Source organism: Peromyscus californicus, unplaced genomic scaffold (genome assembly GCF_007827085.1).
Source record: "Peromyscus californicus insignis strain IS unplaced genomic scaffold, ASM782708v3 Scaffold_3__1_contigs__length_106647218, whole genome shotgun sequence".
Taxonomy (NCBI): domain Eukaryota; kingdom Metazoa; phylum Chordata; class Mammalia; order Rodentia; family Cricetidae; genus Peromyscus; species Peromyscus californicus.
The window spans coordinates 37,712,333-37,732,632 of NW_026294551.1; the positions used below are offsets into that span (position 1 = coordinate 37,712,333).

Below are 20,300 nucleotides of genomic sequence, written 5' to 3' on the forward strand. Positions count from 1 at the left end.
AACACTGTATACATAATAAATTTAAAAAAAAAAAAAAAGGGAGCCAGGCTCCTATCTCCACCCCGCCTTATCACTTCCTATCTCCGCCCAACCATATCACTTCCTATTCCTGTCTGTACAGACCTCCAGACCTCTATGGTTAACTAGTGGCTAGTTCCACCCTCTGATTTTCAGGTAAGCTTTATTTGTCAGAACACAAACACAATATCACATTTTCCCCATTTGTCTAAAATAGAGGTTTTAACTAACATAGAAAAACTATATACAATAAGTACAGTAACTTTATACAAATATATACAGGCAGTAATTACATCAACAATGCCTAGTCCATTGACATTTGACAAATTTAGAGGAAATACTCCAGTATCTGTTCTATTTTGGTGAGTTCAAAGGGTTATAACTAATTTACCTTCTATCTAATATGTATTACCAACCCAAAACTATTTTTTAATGTTTCTCAACCTTATACACCTTACATTTCTTTTGTGAGTTTCTTCTCTGAATTTGTTAACAAGAAAAACTGTAACTATAACTATCTAGTCTTCAACTCCCGTAGAGACCTGAGAAGGAAATAATATTAACTGAGTAAGCAGGAAGTGCAAGCAAGTGACTTCACAAATATGTGAGAAATGACAGAAACAGCTGGCTGTCTGGAGAGTCACCCAAGATTCCTTTGTAACATTGGGGCAGCCATCTTCAGCCTGCAGACCTAGAATATCTGACAGACTTTTCTGTGAAGCAGGATATTCTGAAGGGTTGTCCTACCTTGTCTTTGCAAAGTTCGGCAGTCACTTTCTTTTGTTTCCTGCTTGTCCAGTTTGGACAGCATACTGTCAGCAGTTAAGGCAACGGCACTTTCTTGCCCAATGGCTATCTTTTGCCACAAAGAAAGAAAACTCCATGTGGAGTTTTATTGGTGCCCACCATCTTCTCTGAAGTAGATTGGTGTCTCATTGTCATTAAAAAAAAAAAAAAAGAACCAGCTGTGGGGCAGTGGTGCACACCTTTAATCCCAGCACTCAGGAGGAAGAACCAGGTAGATCTCTGTGAGTTTGAGGCCAGCCTGGTCTACAGAGCGAGATCCAGGACAGGCACCAAAACTACACAGAAAAACCCTGTCCCGAAACCCCCCCTCCAAAAAAAGAAAGAATCTATGTTATTAAAACATCTTAAATACCATATTCTGTAGATCTCTGAAGTATTTGAAGACCACCTGTTGACCTAAAATATATGTTTGACCTAGAAAACATACCTAATATGACTACAATTTGAGTGTAATAGGTGACTAACTACTAACCTGCATTTCTTTATTATTCTAAATAGTTTGTAATAATAACATTCAAGAACTAGAAATTTGCATTGCATTGTTAAACGAGCTGTATAGGTAGAATACCTTGAACAAGAGTAGAAATGTATATATAATATGTTCTAACAAAAATAACCTCAATTTTGTATCAGAATACAAAAATCCAAGCCAGTGTAAAATATTTAAAACTAGTAGTTGCTTTTTTGGTTTAAAAGTAGAATCAATAATCTACCTTTTTATCCTATCCTTTCTGTAGCATATGTACAGTATAACAAAAATAACCTCAATTTTGTATCAATATACAGAAATCTAAGCCAATGTAAAATGTTAAAACTAGTGGGTTTTTTTTTTTTGTTGTTAGTTTTGTCTAAAAATAGAATCAGCCGGCGCAGTGGCACATGCCTTTAATTCCAGCACTCGGGAGGCAGAACCAAGGCAGATATCTGTGAGTTCGAGGCCAGCCTGGTCTATAGAGCAAGATCCAGGACAGGCACCAAAACTACACAGAGAAACCCTGTCTTGAAAAACAAAAACAAAACAAAAAAAGTAGATTCAATAATCTACCCATTTATCCTATTTCTATATCTCCCCCTTTTTTCTCAAAACCAGAACCCTCAATCTAATCTCCTTTGTTCAGCTTTTTTCCAGACTACCGTGGGTTTCTCAAATTATATCTGATCAAATGAAAAGCATTTGTTAGTTTTATAGGTTAGTTTAGATTGAAAGGCCATGCTGTTTGATGAACTATGTACTCTTCTAATCAAGACCTCTCTAATCTTTATCAGTTTTGATAATATCCATAGCTTTTCTTCTCCTGTGGAAAACAAAAGCAAAACCTCTTCTCCAACATAACATATATATATCCTGGTTTTCATTCTGAGGTCAACACATCTTTAAAGTATACAGGCTGATTTAATTCAGAAGTTTTTTTTCTATTATCTGATGTCTCTCTGCAGCTGTCATTCCTTTCTCATTAGCATTTAGAAAATTTAAAGTAAATAAAGTATTATTTCTGGGGGTCTTTATTATTCTGTTTATTAGCATATCCTTTAGAGTTCGATTTGATCTCTCTATAACTGCTTGCCCTGTAGGATTGTGTAGTATACTTGTAATATGCTTTATATTGTAATATACAAAAAAACTGTTTCATTTTACTAGATACATATGCTGGAGTATTGTTAGTCTTAATTTGTGCAGGTATACCCATGATGGCCATAACTTCTAACAAATGTGTGATTATAGAATCAGCCTTTTCAGAACTCAAAGCAGTTGCCCATTGAAATCCTGAATATGTATCTATGGTGTGGTATACATATTTTAATTTTCCAAATTCTGTAAAATGAAACACACCATCTGCCAGTTTTCATTTCTTTAAGTACATTTTGGGTTACTTCCTGCAGGTAGTGGAGTTTGGTTGTATAAAGAACAACTAGGGCATTTCCTTGGCTTGTTGCCAAATGATGGTAAAATCTTTTTTTAAAACTTTGCTATTGGTGGTTTTTATGAAATTCTGAGGCATCCAGCACATTTCCTACTAATAACTGATCAATTTCATCATTACATTATGCTAGAAGGCCTGGCAGACCTGAATGGGATCTGATGTGTGTTATATATATATATATATATGGGATAATTCCTTTTCCTGATTATTTCTTGTAACTGAATAAATAATAAAGTCAATTCTGAATCATCTGGTATAAATTCAGTGGTTTCAATATGTAAAACAACTTTTTCTGCATATTGAGAATCAGTAACTATATTAAGACGTTCTGGAAAATCTAATAATGCCATGAAAATAGCATATAGGGGGTTGGGGATTTAGCTCAGTGGGTTCGGTCCTCAGCGCCGAAAAAAAATAGCATATAATTCTTACTTTTGGACAGAATCATAAGGGCTTTGAGCCACTTTATTCAAATTAACCTGCTTTTCCTGATTTATTTGCATTAATATAGAATGTAGGGTCTCCAGAAATTGGGTTTCCTGTACAATGTGAGGAAGGAGCCAGTCAGTTCTCTTTATAAATTGAATTCTCTTGCTTTTGGGATATTTGTTGTTAATCTTTCCCAAAAAATTGCTGCAAGTGATTTGCCAGTGTTGATTTTCTGCCCATAATGAGTCAATTTCAGCATTAGTAAAAAGTACTACAATTTCTGCTGGGTCTATTCCTGCTAAATGACAAAGTCTCAATTTTCCTTTTAGAATCAATTAAGAAACCTTTTCCACATAAGTTTTTAATTTTTTACTCTGTTTATGTGGTAAAAATATCCATTCTAAGATAATATCTTCCCTCTGCACTAAATTCCCTGTAGGGGAATGTGTAGAGGGTAAAGTAACCAGAATGCAATCAAGCTCTAGATCCAAACGATCCACATATGCATGCTGTAATTTCTTTTCTACCAAAGCCAATTCTCTCTCAGCTTCAGCTGATAATTCTCTTGGACTGTTTAAATCCTGCTGTGCCCTGTTCTTTTACAACCTGAATGATCGGTGACTATTCTTTATAATACCCTTTAATATTTTTCCCAGGAAAATACGTTAGTTTATGGTTTGTTTTTGAGATTGGAGGAATGTTAATCTGGTTATTCCATTGCTGTAACAAACCATGTCCCCATGAACTCATTGCTATGTTAGCCACATATGGCTTTATCTCTCTGTCTTCTGGCCCTATACTTTCGACCCATCTCAAGCTCTGTTTTACCTGAGATAAAGTTCCAATCCCTAAAAGGTGAACATTTACCTCCTGAAGAGGCCAGTTTGGATGCTAAGATTCTGATACAATTATTGTTACATCTGCACCTGTGTCTACAAGATCTTCAAAGACAGTGTCATTTTTTTTTTTTTTGACAGTGTCATTTATTCGTATTTTTAACTTTGGTCTTTGATCATTTATGGAAGTTTGCCAAATGTTTGCCTTATTGTTTCTTCTGAAGTTTTTATCTTCATCTTCTAAATCTGTTCCATCATCCAAAGCAGTATGGTTTTTTATATTAGGCATTAGGTTCTTTAATTGCTCTAGGAAGGAGTTTCTTTCACAGTGACTGAACCGAATTTGACTTTGGGGCCTGAGCAGGTTTTCAAGGCAGCTACCTAGTTTGTCAGCATCCCGAGGAACGGGCCTGGTGAATACCCACAGTTCACTGGGGGGAGGGAACCTGCTGTCTGAAAAACACACATAGGGGATGGTGAGGAAGAAGCACGTGTAGCAGGAGCAACCTAAAGGCAGAGCTGGCTGGTGGTGCTAAGGGGCTAACTGTTGTATTTTATAAATGGCATGCGGCAGTCACAGCGTCGGAGCCTCGGAGAGATACACTATGCAGACTACTCAAGTGGAGGGTTTTATTGGGGGGAAGGGAGAGAAGGGAGCTGAAGAGAGAAGAGGAAGAAAAAGAGATGGGAAAGGTGGAAGAGAGGAGGTGCCGACGCGACCCTGTGGGAATAGAGAGAGAAAGATGGGCTCTGCCCACCTCTTAAAGCTGGTTTAGCACATGAACAAATGGGCTACATAGGATGATGTTGTCAGGATTTTAATGGGTCAAGGTATTGCCTGCATATTGGCCAGGTGCTCAAGGGGCGGGTCTGAATGCTAACACTAACTCCTATAGCAGTTGGAGCCCAAGTGCCTGTGGAATTTGCTGCAGAGAGGCTGCAACAGAAAAAATCCCAGACTCAGAGGAAAAAGAAAGGGAAACCTAATCAATTGGGTGGTGAATCCAACAGGAGCATCTCCCCACCCCACCCCCACCCTCCCCCACTCCCCTCTCCCATGCATCTATGGTCTGGCCACAGGCAAGCAGCTCTTTTTGTGAATTTGTAACCCAAAAGTTGGATGCCAGATGAAGCATGGTCCTAATTAGTCTTAATAATACAAACCCGGAGTCAGATATTGGGGTAAAAGCTGAAAGATCAGAGTAGCAAAGGTGCAGCCACAGCCACCTCTTACTTTTTGACTCCTCAGACAGAAAAAGGGCCAAGCTCCTGTGTCTGCCCTGCCTCATCACTTCCTCTCTCCACCCAACCATATCACTTCCTGTCTCCTGTCTGTACAGACCCCCAGACCTCTATGGTTAACTAGTGGCTAGCTCCACCTACTGACCTTCAGGCAGGCTTTGTCAGAACAAACAAAATATCACAACACAATCTTAACTGTTAAATTCTACTATTTGTACTTTTCAGTAATTACCAAAAACAAAACAAAAACAAACAAACAAAACAAAAACAAGAAAAAAACTACTCTGCTCTTGGTCTTTTCTGACACTAAAATTTCCTTTTTTCCTGCCTATTAAATCTTAAAGATTTAAATGACATCCCCTCACCTACCTTATTATTATTATTATTATTATTATTATTATTACTATATTTTATTTTAAATGGTCTAACAGGGTCCCTCATTCACCTGGAGCTTGCCAATAGACTTGGTAGGCTAGCCTGTTTCTATCTCTTCAGGGCTGGTATAACAAGCTTGTCTGGCATTTTTTTATTTTAAAGACAGGGTTTTTCTATGTAGCTCTGGCTGCCTGGCTGTCCTGGATCTTATTCTGTAGACCAGACTGACCTCGAACTTGCCTGCCTTTGCCTTCCAAGTGCTGGGGTTAAAGGTGTGTGCCACCACCACCCGGCTACCTGGCTTTTTAAAAATATGTTTTCTGGAGTTTGGTTTCTGGTCCTCATGCTTGCAAAGCAAGCAGTTTACCAACTTTGAATGTAACCTTTACTGCAGTCCTATCAGAAGTCCACTTCTTTCTATTGAGTTTTTCAATTTTTAGTTTTATTTTGTGTGTATGTATGAGTGTATGTATATGTCCCACATATGTGCAGAGGTCAGAAGAGACATTTGATGCCCTGGAACTGGAGTTAAGATGGTTGTGAGCCACCATGTGGGTCCTCTGCAAGAGCAATAACTGCTCTTAACCACTGGGGTATTGCTCCACCCCCTGAGTTTTTATAACAACTTTTTGTGCCCTTCTTTATTGAACTTACACTTTTATCCTGTGGTGTAATTATTTGAAACAGTCTTATTTATTGTTCATGCCATCTCTTCTCAATTATAGGAGCCAGTCCTGGCTAGTTTTGTGTCAGCTTGACAAAGGCTAAAGCCATCTGAGAGAAAATGCCCCATATAATTGGGCTATAGGTAAACCTATATGTAGGGTGTTTTCTTAATTAGCAATTGATGGGGGCGGGGGAAGCCCATTGTTGGTGGGGATACCCCTGGGTTGGTGGTCTTAAATTTTATAAAGAAATAAGACTGAGCAAACCATGAAGAGCAAGCCAATAAGCAGCACTCCTCCATGGTCTCTGCATCAGCTCCTGCTTCTAGATTCCTGCCCTAAATGCTTTCAATGATGAATGCTTTCAATATGGAAGTGTGAGTGAAATATACATACACAGAGTAATAAATGTAACAAAAAACTCAATAGATTTTTGTCATGGTAAGCACGTTTTTCAGACCTGTAAATTTTCAAGCTGTTATTTTGCTTTTGGTTAAATTGGGAAACTGAATTAGAACTTAAACTCAAAATTATAGATGTTTTTGTTTTCACTTTAATTGCCTTACAAAGTAAAAGGTTTCCTTTCTGAATTTACAGACACACTTTATTTTGGTTAATTTCTTTTTTCTCTCTCCTTGCTCCTCTGTGCCACATCTCTCTGCCTCTCAACTTCCCACAATACCCTTTCCCTCCCAGTGTTCCTCTTTCTTTTTTAACACATTTATGAACTCTGTTGTCTTCTCTATCTCCCTCCTTTGAAGTGTCTTCCTCCCACCCTGCTCATGTGTTCCTTTCTAGTTTCTTTTCTTGACTTCCGTCCATATTTGCTTATTAGATACAGTTTTTTTGTTGTTTTTGTTTTGTTTTGTTTTATCGAGACAGGATTTCTCTGTGTAGCCTTGGATGTCCTGGAACTCAGAGATCCACCTGCCTCTACCTTCTGAGTGTTGGGATTAAATGTATTCGTCACCACTGCCTGGTTCAGATGTACATATTTAATCATTAGAAGTTAGGACCCATTCAAAGTTGTAGTTTTTTATGGTTAATAGAAACCACTTTTTCAAAAATCGAGATTGTTAGGTTTTTCTAAGATGGTTATGTTTTCTATCATAACTTACTATTTAAATACCTGAGTATATTTGATTTGGGTAGGGATGGGAGGATTGGGGCTAAAGATGACATTCATGGTAGAGAGCTTGCCTCTCATTACAAGACCCTGGATTCTATCTCTTGGACTGCAAGAAAGTTGGTCAGGCATAGTGGTACATGTCTATAATTTCAGCACTTAGGAAACTGAGGCAGAATTATGAACTTAGTATCAGTATGAGCCATATAATGAGATCCTGTCTCAAAAACAAAACAACAGAATCAAATTTGTGGCTAGTGAGATGTCTGAAAACACTTGCCACACAAGCCTGGTGACCTAAGTTCAATACCTGGAACCTGTGTGAAGGTAGAAGAGAACTGACCTAGTAGAATTGCCCTGTGACCTCCACATGTTTGTGATAGCACACATGCCAAAACATATGCACAAAACACAATAATCATAAATTTTTTAATATAGGGGCTGAAGAGATGGCTCAGGGTTTGAGAATGAGTACTGTTCTTGCAGAAGACTGAGTTTAGTTCCCAGCACCCATGTTTAGCGGTTCACAGCCACCTGTAACCTCAGCTCCAGCTCCAGGGGTTAGATGCCCTCTTCTGGCTCCAGAGACACCTATACTCAATGTGCACACACTCCTGCACAGACAAATATATATATAATTAAAAATAAATTAAAGTTTAAAATTAAACAAAACAAGTCTACCAAATGTATACAGGATTCTTTTTTTTTTTTTTTTTTTTTTTTTTTTGGTTTTTCGAGACAGGGTTTCTCTGTGTAGCTTTGCGCCTTTCCTGGAACTCACTTGGTAGTCCAGGCTGGCCTCGAACTCACAGAGATCCGCCTGGCTCTGCCTCCCGAGTGCTGGGATTAAAGGCGTGCGCCACCATCGCCCGGCGTATACAGGATTCTTAAGTTCATCTTTAAAGCCATTTACTCTTCCAGGCCAGTGTACTGATAATAGACTGACCATAGACACTGTTTGAAATAGAATAGTAAATACATTATTAAATTAATATCTATAATGCCCACACTCAGAAGTCCGAGGCTGGTAGATTGTGGTAAGTTTGAGACAGGTCTGGGCTGCATAGACAGTATCAGGCTAGCCAGGGATATAAACTAAAATTCTTTCTCAAACAAAACAAACAAAAAAGACTGGGGAGATGATTCTACCTTAAAGGCCAAACATTGGACATTTTTGCTTTTCTTGTAATAACCCTTTCCTGTCCATAATTACTTAGCACACATGTCTTTGGAGTTTGCAGAAGTAGACTAAAATTCAAAATGCATTTAATTTTAGTCAGTTTTTCTACAATCTGTTTTTACCTCATTCTGTGCTACAAGATAGCCCTAGCCAAACACTATTGAATTAACAACTAGTTCCAAAAGAACTTTTTTTTCTTTCTTTTTTTGCTACTATGTAATGAACCTAAAATCTCCTATCTGCTGAACACACATTTTTATCACTGAAGCATATGCCCCAGACCCTCCTTTTTTTTTTTGTTTTAGTTTTTGTTTGGTTGGTTTGGGTTTTAAAAGGAGGGGAGGTTGTATGGAGTGAAGGGGGCAGTTTCAAGACAGGGTTTCTCTGTTTCGCTCTGGCTGTCCTGGACTCGCTCTGTAGGCCACACTGGCTCAAACTCAGAGACCCACCTGCCCCTGCCTCCTGGGTGCTGGGATTAAAGCTGTGTGCCACCACCATTCCTAGTTCCAAATTAAATTGTCATTTTTTAAAAACATTGTTCATTTGTCATTATTGTCTTTCATCTTATTTCTATGGCATAAGGCCTTGGGATATATAGCAGAACTTGACATACAAAACATAAAAGTTGACCTTTTCTTTGGTTTTTTAATTAAAACCCCATACTTTTTAATTGCTGTATATCTTACCTTTGTTTTTTGTTTTTCTTCTTTTTCCTATATAGAGACTGAACCTAGGGTATTGTGCTAGATTAGTCTTCTACCACTGAGCCACATCTATCTCCTAGCCTTAAGATTTTAAACATCGCCAGGTGGTGGAGGCAGGGGCAGGCAGATCTCAGTGAGTTCAAGGCCAACCTGGTCTACAGAGCAAGTTCCAGGACAGGCTCCAAAGCTACACAGAGAAACCCTGTCTTGAAAAACAAAATTAAAAACAACAACAACAACAACAACAAAAAGATTTTAAACATTGTATTTATTCCTGCTGGTAGTCTCCTCTTGCCATACTCCTTTTTCATCCCCTGGCTAATGCTTTAGATACTTTTACAGTTTCAGGAGGTCTGATGCTGTTTCTGACCTCCATGGGCACCAGTCATGCATGTGGGTGGACAGACATAATGGGGACAAAACATTTATACATATAAAGAAATCTAAAAAAGATATTAAAAGAAAACCCTCTGTCTCTTCTGTTGCCATGCTTTCCACATTAGGTTAAAATGACTAGTTGTGCTTGTACTCAACATATATTAGTCTTATTCACAATCATAACTGTAGGTTTTAGTCCTATGTCAGACACATAATGTATTTTATTTAATATTCACAGGATTTTATATACTTTAAAATTTTATTTTCAACTGACAAATACTTATGTTTATGGTTGTTGAAAGAGCTCCTGTACTTTTTTGTTTGGTTTTTGTTTTTCCAGACAGGGTTTCTCTGTGTAGCTTTGGAGCCTGTCCTGGATCTCGCTCTGTAGACCAGGCTGGCCTTAAACTCACAGAGATCCTCCTGGTTCTGCCTCCCGAGTGCTGGGGTTAAAGGCATGTACCACCACCCAGTGCTCCTGTACTTTTTATGCCAAAAATACTTGGCATGGTTGAAAATACCAATATATGGTATGCAGATTGAACATTTATTACAACGGCACTGTACTCCATGGATGTAATGTCATTTAATACTTGTATCATCTCTGAGGTTGAATTTATTTCCTCTTACAAATGAAGAAACTAGGCTTATAAGAAGATTAAAAACAAACAAAAAGCCTTCTCAAAACTAGATGGCTACATGGTGGCAAAATTGGGGTATCTGAACCTCAAAATACATGCTTATTAGAATTTTATAATTTTAAGATTTAGGAACAGTTTATTGACACATTCGTTTTAGTCTTTAATGTTTTATCAGTAGCTTGTAATTGCAGGCAAAGCAGGTTGTCATGTGGCTGTTGCGGTTATGCTTTCTTCAGGGACTTTCAAGTTATTTTTTCTATTTCTTCTTTCATAATAAATTTCACTTGATCAGTGAACATAGTTGAACAGTTGCTCACTTAATGACCAGTAAAATAAGTAATAAAAAGGATTGAAATTGTTGTTTTAAAAAACGTTATAAAGGTTGGGCAGTGGTGTCATAACCTTTAATCCTAGCACTTGGGAGGCACAGGCAGGTGGCTCTCTGTGAGTTTGAGGCCAACCTGATCTACAGAGTGAATTCCAGAACAGCTAAGGCTACACAAAGAAAAAAAAAATAAATACTATAAAGTATTGTTTTTCTTAACTTTTTCATATTTTTATGTGGGAATTTTCGGAGAAAATGTGTTCCTACAATATCTTTTTCTAATTTTTATTTATTTTTATGTTTTATGTATGAGTGCTCTGCATGTATACCTGCATGCCAGAAGAGGGCATCATATTCTATTAAAGATGGTTGTAAGCCCCATGAGGTTGCTGGGAATTGAGCTCAGGACCTCTGGAAGAGCAGCCAGTGCTCTTAACCACTGAGCCATCTCTATACTTCACCCCAACATCTTTTGAAATACATTTTCAAATAAATTAAGAGATGCCTACTTAGTCATTGATTTCTTTGAGAAATAATTGCCATAGTTTGAGTAAATTTTTGGTCAGTCATTTATTGTGAATATTTTTGCATCAAAAATTACATTGCTCTTTTTTTTTTTTTCCGAGACAGGGTTTCTCTGTGTAGCTTTGCGCCTTTCCTGGAACTCACTTGGTAGCCCAGGCTGGCCTCGAACTCACAGAGATCCGCCTGGCTCTGCCTCCCGAGTGCTGGGATTAAAGGCATGCGCCACCACTGCCCGGCACATTGCTCTTTTTAACATTTGTCTCATCTATAAATCAGTGTGTTCTAGTCCCTTGCCACATTTTGTATTAGAGCCTTCTTTCAGTGTGTTTCAGTAACTGCAAGACTATAGACCACCAACTAAACCCATGTCTACTTCACTATCCTCTTATTTGTCCATAATGACATAAGGCTTATAGCTGTTCTAAGTAGATCTCAGAAAGCCATTGCTTCTGGGAGCAGGTTGTCTCTTCAAAACTATTAGAAGACTGTGTTACTTTATGAAAATACTTAAATAATGAGCTTGGCCTTTTTCATGAGGCTCCATTCTGACATTAAGGAGCTTCTTCTAGAGTTGGAGCCTTCTGTGAGGTGAGACTTGATTAGAATGGCCCAAAAGTCAGGCCAAATAATTGAGAATACTGAGAATATAGTATGCTGTGATAGTCCCAGAAAGAATTATACTTACAGGTGGATGTAGACTCATTCTTATTTAGCCAGTGGAGTGTGAGTTTTGTTACACGTTTATTTACCACATACAAATAAAAGGGGTATTAAATTTGTTACTTCTAAGTTTCTTTTTTAAAAAATTATTATTTTGTGTGCATTGGTGTTTTGCCTTCATGTGAGGGTGTCAGATTCTGTAATCAGATGTTTCCTGTCCCAACTACCTGGTCCCAAATAACCAACACAGAGGATGAATATGAATTATAAATGCTTGGCCACTAGCTCAGGCTTGCTGTTAGCTACTCTTACATTTAAATTAACCCATATTTCTGTTTATGCTTTGCAACAAGGCGGTACCTTTATTGGCATGGCACATTTATCTCCTGCTCCCTCTGCATCTGGCTGGCGACTCCTGATTCCACCCCTCTCTTTCCCATCATCCTTAGTTTGATCCCCCCCACCTGCCTGGCTACTGGCCAATCATTGTTTTATTAAACCAATTCGAGTGACAAAGCTTTACAGTATACAGAAGATTATTCCACAGCAAGATCTCCTGGAATTGGAGTTACAGATAGGTGTGAGCTGTCATGTGGGTTCTGGAAATTGAACCTGAGTCCCTTGGAAGAACAGCCAGTGCTCTTAACTACTGAGGCATCTCTTCAGCCCTGCTTCTAACTTTCTTAAGTGAAAATAGGTTATTGAAACTTTTCCAGAAGTTCAGTTGCTACTTCTTATGATAAATTTACAGATGTTTGATTGAAGAATTTGCATTCTATATTCAGAAAATGAACAGTGTATGTATGCCAGCACTAAAGCATGTTTCTAGTAGGTGACCATTCCATTATTGCCATCTCTTTTTCCTTCTAAATATTTTCTGCTTATCTTCCTATTTCTCCCTCTCCCTCCCCCGCCCCTTTCACATACACACACACACACACACACACACACACACACACACACACACACACCTACCACATTTTCATTACAGTGTATTTTTACAGGAGGTTAATGAAAAATTTCCAAAGTTAAAATCAGTTAATATAATTTTTCTGTGTTAATTTTTTTTCATTTTATGTATTTATTTTTAATGTGTATTGGTGTATTGCCTACATGTATGTCTGTGTACCATATGTATGCCTGGTTGTCTTGGTGGCCAGAAATGGACACTGGAGTCCCTAAGACTAGAGTTTTAGACAAATGTGAGCCACTATGATTGTGCTGGGCCTCAAACCCAAGTCCTCTAGAAGAGCAGCTAGTTTTGTTAACCCCTGAGCCATCTCTCCAGCCCCGTGGATTAAACTTCTCTATTGTACACCCACTGTAATTTCAGTACTGAGAAGTATACAAGTGGGAACAAAGCTTTTGTTGTCACCTTTTCTTTCAGGGTCAGATACTTTATATTGCCAAGTCATTACTTTAAGGAAAGCTTAGGACTTCAGCTAGTGTTTCTCTAGAGAAAAAGGAAAGGTTTTTTTTTTTTTTTTTTTTTTTTCTGTAGTCACCACACTTCATCATAGAGTAAACAGACATCTTATTTAGGATGAGAGTAGAGAATTGACATCTTATTTTAGATATCAGGCTCCAACTCTTCTATTAGCTAAAATTTCAGATTTTTCTATTCTTTGTTCATGGCTTAGAATTGTTTTCTCTATGACTTTTTCAAGTTAGCATATGAAATAATATGCTTTAGTGTGACAACTTCATTCCTTTATTTTGTTTGTTATCCTCTACCTTCACCACCACTCTATCCCTGTATGCACTTCTCCCCTTCAGAGAGCACACTTTCTGCTGCCATGACAAGTGTAAAAATACTGTCTTTTAGCCGGGCGGGGGTGGCGCACGCCTTTAATCCCAGCACTCGGGAGGCAGAGCCAGGCGGATCTCTGTGAGTTCGAGGCCAGCCTGGGCTACCAAGTGAGTTCCAGGAAAGGCGCAAAGCTACACAGGGAAACCCTGTCTCGAAAAACCAAAAAAAAAAAATACTGTCTTTTAAACAAGTCTAGTTAGCTGAGTATTTGAAGTGGGTACTTCAGGGTTTTTGTTATTGTTGTTGTTGGGGGGTGGGGGCAGACACAGGGTTTTTCTGTGTAGCTCTGGCTGGCCTGGAACTTGCTCCAAGTGCTGGGATTAAAGACGTGCTCCACCATCCTGGCCCAGAAGCAGTATTCTTAAGTAGAAGTTTTGTGTGTATTAAAAACTAGTTTTGCCGGGCGGTGGTGGCGCACGCCTTTAATCCCAGCACTCGGGAGGCAGAGCCAGGCGGATCTCTGTGAGTTCGAGGCCAGCCTGGGCTACCAAGTGAGTCCCAGGACAGGCTCCAAAGCTACACAGAGAAACCCTGTCTTGGAAAAAAAAAAAAAAAAAAAAAACTAGTTTTGGGCTGGAGAGATGACTCAGATTTTTAATAATAGACATACAAATCTTTCACATGCTGAACTGTTGTTATACATGCTTGGTTTTTAAAATCATTAGGAGAGGAAACTTGCTATAGTTTTACCTGAAAACTTACTGCTGTGTGTATGTGAGTTATGATGACCGTGTGTGCTTCAACGTTGTTAGAATGCCAAGTTGTACTGGGTAGTGTAGACCAACAATTAGCTTTTAAAGAAGTTACCTTAGCGTAAGAGCAGATTAAGAGGTAGGTATCCATAGATTTTCCAAAGTTACCCTTGACTTCAGTTAAATTATATGAGCTGTAAAGTAAGTGTGGTTACCGTGAAAGAGTTTGCTCTCATTTGAAAAAGCTGACTCCCATTTTGTCTCTTGGAGTAATATTGAGATTGAAGACACCCAGACTATGGCATCTTTTATTTTCAAGGTTCTTTTTGTGCAGTTTTTTTTTTTTTGGTTTTTTCAAGACAGGGTTTCTCTGTGTAGCTTTGCGCCTTTTCCTGGAACTCGCGTGGTAGCCCAGGCTGGCCTCGAACTCACAGAGATCCGCCTGGCTCTGCCTCCCGAGTGCTGGGATTAAAGGCGTGCGCCACCACCACCCGGCTTCTTTTTGTGCAGTTTTTATTGTCATCTTGATTTGTTTGGTTTTTTTTTAAAGAAACATCTTGTAATGGAAAAAAAAGTGTTTTGTTCTGTTTTAACGATTATTACACTTGTCCAAGTTATTGTGGTTCTTAGATTGCAAAGAATAATGCTAGTTAAATGCCAGTGAACTATTTTTACTCTTTTTCTATGAATTGTACAAATCTCTGTGGCAGATGGTGGCAGTGGTGAACACTTTCATCAATATTGCCATCACCCGATAATGCTCCCAGTATATTTTCTCAGAGTCTGTTTACTCAAAATTGTATGGAATGACATGACGAATAAGCAATAAAGTCTGAATCATAGTGGAAAAAAAAACTAGTTTTGGGCTGGAGAGATTGCTCAGAGGTTAAGGGCACTGGCTGCTGCTCTTCCAAAGGTCCTGAGTTCAGTTCCCAGCAACCACATGGTGGCTCACCACCATCTGTAATGAGATCTGGTGTCCTCTTCTGGCCTGCAGGCGCACATGCAGGCAGAACACTGTATACATTTAAAACAAAACAAAACAAAACCTAGTTTCCTTTCCAGTGACTTTTATAGTGTTGTCTCACCAAAAGGTTATGATAAGAGTTTATTTGCTGTTTCCTTAAACTACTTGCTGATGAGATGGCTCAGCTTGATTTCTGAAATTCTCATAAAGATAAAAGGAGAAGACTGGCTCTATTAAATTGTCCTGTAGCCTACACACAAACACACCATATGCTCCCTACCCCCATGAACACATACTAATAATTACAATAATAAGATTAAAAATAAAAGACCTAGGGGTTGGAGAAATAGCTCAGTTGGTAAAGTTCTTGATGCATAGCATGAGGACCTGAGTCCAGATACCCATCGTCCATGTAAAAGTCAGATTTGGTGGTATATGCCTGTAATCCTGGTACTGGGGAGGTAGAGACAGGAGGATCCCTGGAACTCACTGTCCAGCTGTCTTGCTAAATAAATAAGATCCAAATTTATTTAGAGACCATATCTCAAAACATAAGATTGAGGAGGCTAATGACTCATTTGGTAAAGTACCTGCTGCACATGCATGGAGACCTGAGTTTGGATCCCTGGCACCCACATAACAGGCAGGTACTATGGTGTACATCTGTAATTCTGGTGTTAGTAGGAGAGGGTAGAGACAAGTGGATTCCCAGGAACTCACTTAGCTCCCAGGCTAGCCAGAAGACTTAGCTCCAGGTTAGATGAGAGGCCTTGTCTCACAAAATAAGATGGAGAGGAATATAGGAACACAGGCACTTGACCTCAGCCTCTAGCCTCCACATATCCACACATGGACATAAGCACCTACGTGCACAGGTGCACGCCCACCCGTGCACACACTTTAAAATTTGTTTGGTAGAACCAGGCGGTGGTGGCGCACGCCTTTAATACCAGCACTCAGGAGGTAGAGACAGGCAGATCTCTGTGAGTTCCAGGCTAACCGGGTCTACAGAGTGAGATCCAGGACAGCCAAGGCTAGATAGAGAAACCCTGTCTCAAAAAACCAAAAAAAAAAAAAAAAGAAATGTTTGGTAGTTTCACATATTTATATAATAAACTTTGATCATTTTGGCCATCCCTTCCCCATTCCCATGACTCACCCTTCTCCCTTCAGAACCCTTCTTAACAACTCTGCCGCCTACTTTTATGTCTTTTTGTGTATGGCCCATTGAGTTTAATAGTTTACTTGCCCAACCACTGACTTGAGGGTGAGTGGAAGGTGGAGCAAGGGTAACTTGTCTGTGGGTGCACCACTGAAGAGATGATGCCCTCCCTCAAGAACCTCTAATTGCTAATAGTCTCTCTGGAGACTCTCCCTCCCCTCCCCATGTGCAGTGCTGCTGAAAGGCTTAGTCTTGTGCAGGTCTTATGCAGAGAGCCACAGCTGCTGGGAGTTCATGAATGCAATGGCTGTGCTATGTCCTGAGACATCTCTTGGCTGCACATCTCCCTGATCTTGGCTCTCATACTCTTTCCATTCTCTCCTCCACAGTATCCACTGATAGCTGTCCCTTTTTGGGCCAGTTATGGGTTTCTGAATTAACTGCTGCCTACTGCAGTTAGTAGTTTCTCTGATGAAGGCTGGGCACAGCACTAATTTGTGGGTATAAACATGAATATTGGTCACATCAAGGTAAGAACTTTCCAGAAGTTCTTAACCCTAAGAACATATTGTCACGACTATGTTTTTTTGCTATATATATGAAATAAAACCTCAACAAATGGTTATTATTTCTTAAATTTATTTATTGAATGTTTAAGTGGTGTCATTGGTTATCCTAAATTAATAATTTAGGATATTACTGTGAACAAAACAAACTGAAAACCTTGGCCTTGAGCATATTTCTAATTGGGAGAAACAAAGATAAACAAAAATAGGTAAGCAGATTGTATCAGATGTTGATAAGCAGTGGAGGAGAGTCTTTGAATGTAGTCCAGTTTAGATGGTTTGAGGATCTGAAGGTGTCTGAAATTAAGCCATGCTGATATCTTGGAGAACAATGTTGCAAAATCTTGAAGCAGAGCTGTAGAAGAATTCTGTTTATATTTTTATTCTCCCAAATTTTGAGCACTGTCTGTCTTGGGCTTGTTAATCTGTTGTAGTTCAGTGCTTTCTGATGGCGTGTATTGAGTATTTGCCCCTCTCTTTAGTGGAGAAGAGAACTGTTCTTTTGTGTTGTGGAGCTTCTCAGGTTTTTCTCAACTTAATGAAGAGTGAATCTGCAGGCTAAATCTTGTTTTGCACCTTTACTGCAGTAATTTACCTTTCACTTAGAACCAAAGTTCTTGCAGTAGTCTATGTAATATAATTCCTGGAAATTTCTGCCTTTCCCTCTACTGTCTTTCCCCTTTCTTAACTCCATTTCAGTCACTCTGCCTTCATTCTCTTCTTGAAATTTGCCAGGCATACCCTTTTGAAGCTTTCATACTGACTGTTCCTGTCTAGACTCTTTGTAGTTTCTAGCCATTTAGTGCCAGAGGGCAAGTCTGACGCCAGTTGATATTTCATTATAGCCCTAAAGGGACAATCCCAGAATTGCGTTTTATTTTAGTAAGATAACTTTGAGTACCATATTTAGCTGAGAATAAATACCTATGTGCTTCAAAAAATTTATATTAATTGCTTGGGAGGGAAACAGAAACCCTTGAAATGTAACCATGCTTGGAGTTTGTGTTCATATTTAACCTTTCATGACTTTGCTGTTTGTTACCTAGCACATTGTGTTGACTGTGTGAGTTAAATGTGAGCCCTGCCTGCTGTTGTGCTCATTAAACTTTCTAACCAGGAGAGAAGATGTGCGTAAAAAAATTAAATCTAAGATGGAGGTTGAAAAGAACTAGAATGGCTTAGTAGTATATGATTTTATATGGTAGATTTTTGTTTGTTTGTTTTTTGTTTTTCGAGACAGGGTTTCTCTGTGTAGCTTTGCGCCTTTCCTGGAACTCACTTGGTGGCCCAGGCTGGCCTCGAACTCACAGAGATCCGCCTGGCTCTGCCTCCCGAGTGCTGGGATTAAAGGCGTGCACCACCACTGCCGGCTTTATCAGTCTTCTTAATGAGAAATTATAGTTTCTTTTTCTCTGAGTTTTACAATCTCATGCTTTTGTTACTTTGATTTCATTTTCTTACAGTTTTTAAATATGATAAATTTATCTTTTAGTGTATATTTTGGGCATAATTGGTTTTAGTAGTTTAATTGAGAAAATATGCCCTTAAAAGACATATGTCAGGATAAACTAATGGCTCAGAAGGGCATTCCGAGTTTATAATCTGTTTGATTTAATTCTTAGTGGAGGAATCAGACATCATTGATCTGGAGAAACGCTATTGGCTACTGAAGGCTCAATCCCGTACTGGACGTTTTGATTTGGAAACCTTTGGCCCATTGGTTTCACCACCTATTCGCCCTTCTCTGAGTGAAGGTAGGAAATGTGCCTTTAAAAAATAAAAAAACAACACAAACACAACAAATGTTCATTTGGTAAGTAAGTAGACTGAATCCATCTTATTTCAAACCAAAACAGATTTAACTCTGACAAACTATATTCCTGTAGATTTAATAGTTCCTTGCTTAGTAGTATAGTGGTGAGGAGAGAAACCAAGGTTATGATCCTCAGCTTCATATTTACTTGTGTGTTCTTCCATGTGTCATTTAGCTCTCTATACCTGAATGTCCTTACATACACACTTGATGTGACGGAGTGTCAGCAAAGTAGGACCTGCAGAGGGTGTTGGCCACTGCATGGCCAGAACTCCAGGTTTCCTCCTGTGATCCATCCCTTCCTTGGCCTCTTGTTTTTCATTCACATAAGATTTCACTGCTGCTCCCTCCCCTGAAAAAGAGAATAGAAGCTTCTAGATGAGAACATCTCTGAAAGCTGGGGAGTGGTGGCACACGCCTTTCATCCCAGCATTCGAGAGATTAGAGGAATTCGAGGCAAGCCTGGTCTACAAAGTGAGTTTTAGGATAGCCAGAGCTGTTACACAGAGAAACCCTGTTTTGAAAAACAAAACAATATATATATTGTTTTGGATGACACCATAAGCATTGTATTTGAAATCTGAATACTTGGGTTCTGTTTCTGATTATAAAGTATTTTTAGTTTTCACTTTTTTTTTTTTGAGTTGAGCACCGAACCCAGGGCCTTACTTTACCACTGAGCTAAATCCTCAACCCCCCCCCCTTTTTTAAATATATATTTGTGTTATATAAGTTTTGCCTGAGTATATGTATGTGCACCACATGCATGCCTGGGGCTCTCAGAAGTCAGAGGAAGACATGGGATCTCCTGAAACTGAAGTTACAAGTGGTTGTAAGCCACCACGTGGGTGCTAGGAAGCAAATCTGGGTCTTCTGTAAGAGCTACAATTGCTCTAAACAGGCAAGCCATCTCTCCAGCCCCATTTTTTGACTTAAGTTTTTGAACTTTTCTTGAAATTACTTAACTTTCTAATTTTAATGTTTTTATTTTCTGTGTATGGATGTTTTGTCTGCATGCATATCTGTGCACCATATACATGCCTGGTGCCCGAGAGGACAAAGGAAGGTGTTAGATCCCCTAGGACTGGAGTTACAGACAGTCCAAGTACTGGGATTATAGGCATGTACCACCATGCCTAGTTCTCTATTGTTCATACTGAAACACAGAGTAGATAGATTCTTTTTTTTAATTTTTATTTAATTTAATTTAATTTTTTTTTTATGCTGAATGCTGTTTATTGAAGGAGGGAAGAGGTCTTAAATACAGGCTTACAGCACAATGGGAGAACCCCAGAGGGCAGTTCGCTACAGATGTTTTACAATCTTGCATCAAAGCTGTTAGCGCCCATTATGCAGGATACACAGACAAGGAACTTCCCTTAAGCATTCAGGAGGGTGGAACACAGCAGGGAATTAGCATAGGGAGGATATCAAGATCAAGGTCAGCAAGCAAGGCA

At 39.0% G+C, this 20,300-nt stretch overlaps 1 protein-coding gene across 2 annotated transcripts in view; it reads left to right on the plus strand.

Annotated features, from left to right (window-relative positions):
* Usp32 (ubiquitin specific peptidase 32) overlaps positions 1-20,300 on the plus strand; it is a 162,635-nt gene that overhangs the window by 61,322 nt on the left and 81,013 nt on the right. The window contains exon 6 of one of the 2 annotated variants that reach the window (XM_052755777.1): positions 18,653-18,784. The exons of the other annotated variant lie outside the window; for it this stretch is intronic. Within the exon in view, the coding sequence (XP_052611737.1) occupies positions 18,653-18,784 (132 nt within the window). The remainder of the gene's footprint in view (positions 1-18,652; positions 18,785-20,300) is intronic. 2 annotated transcript variants of the gene reach the window in all.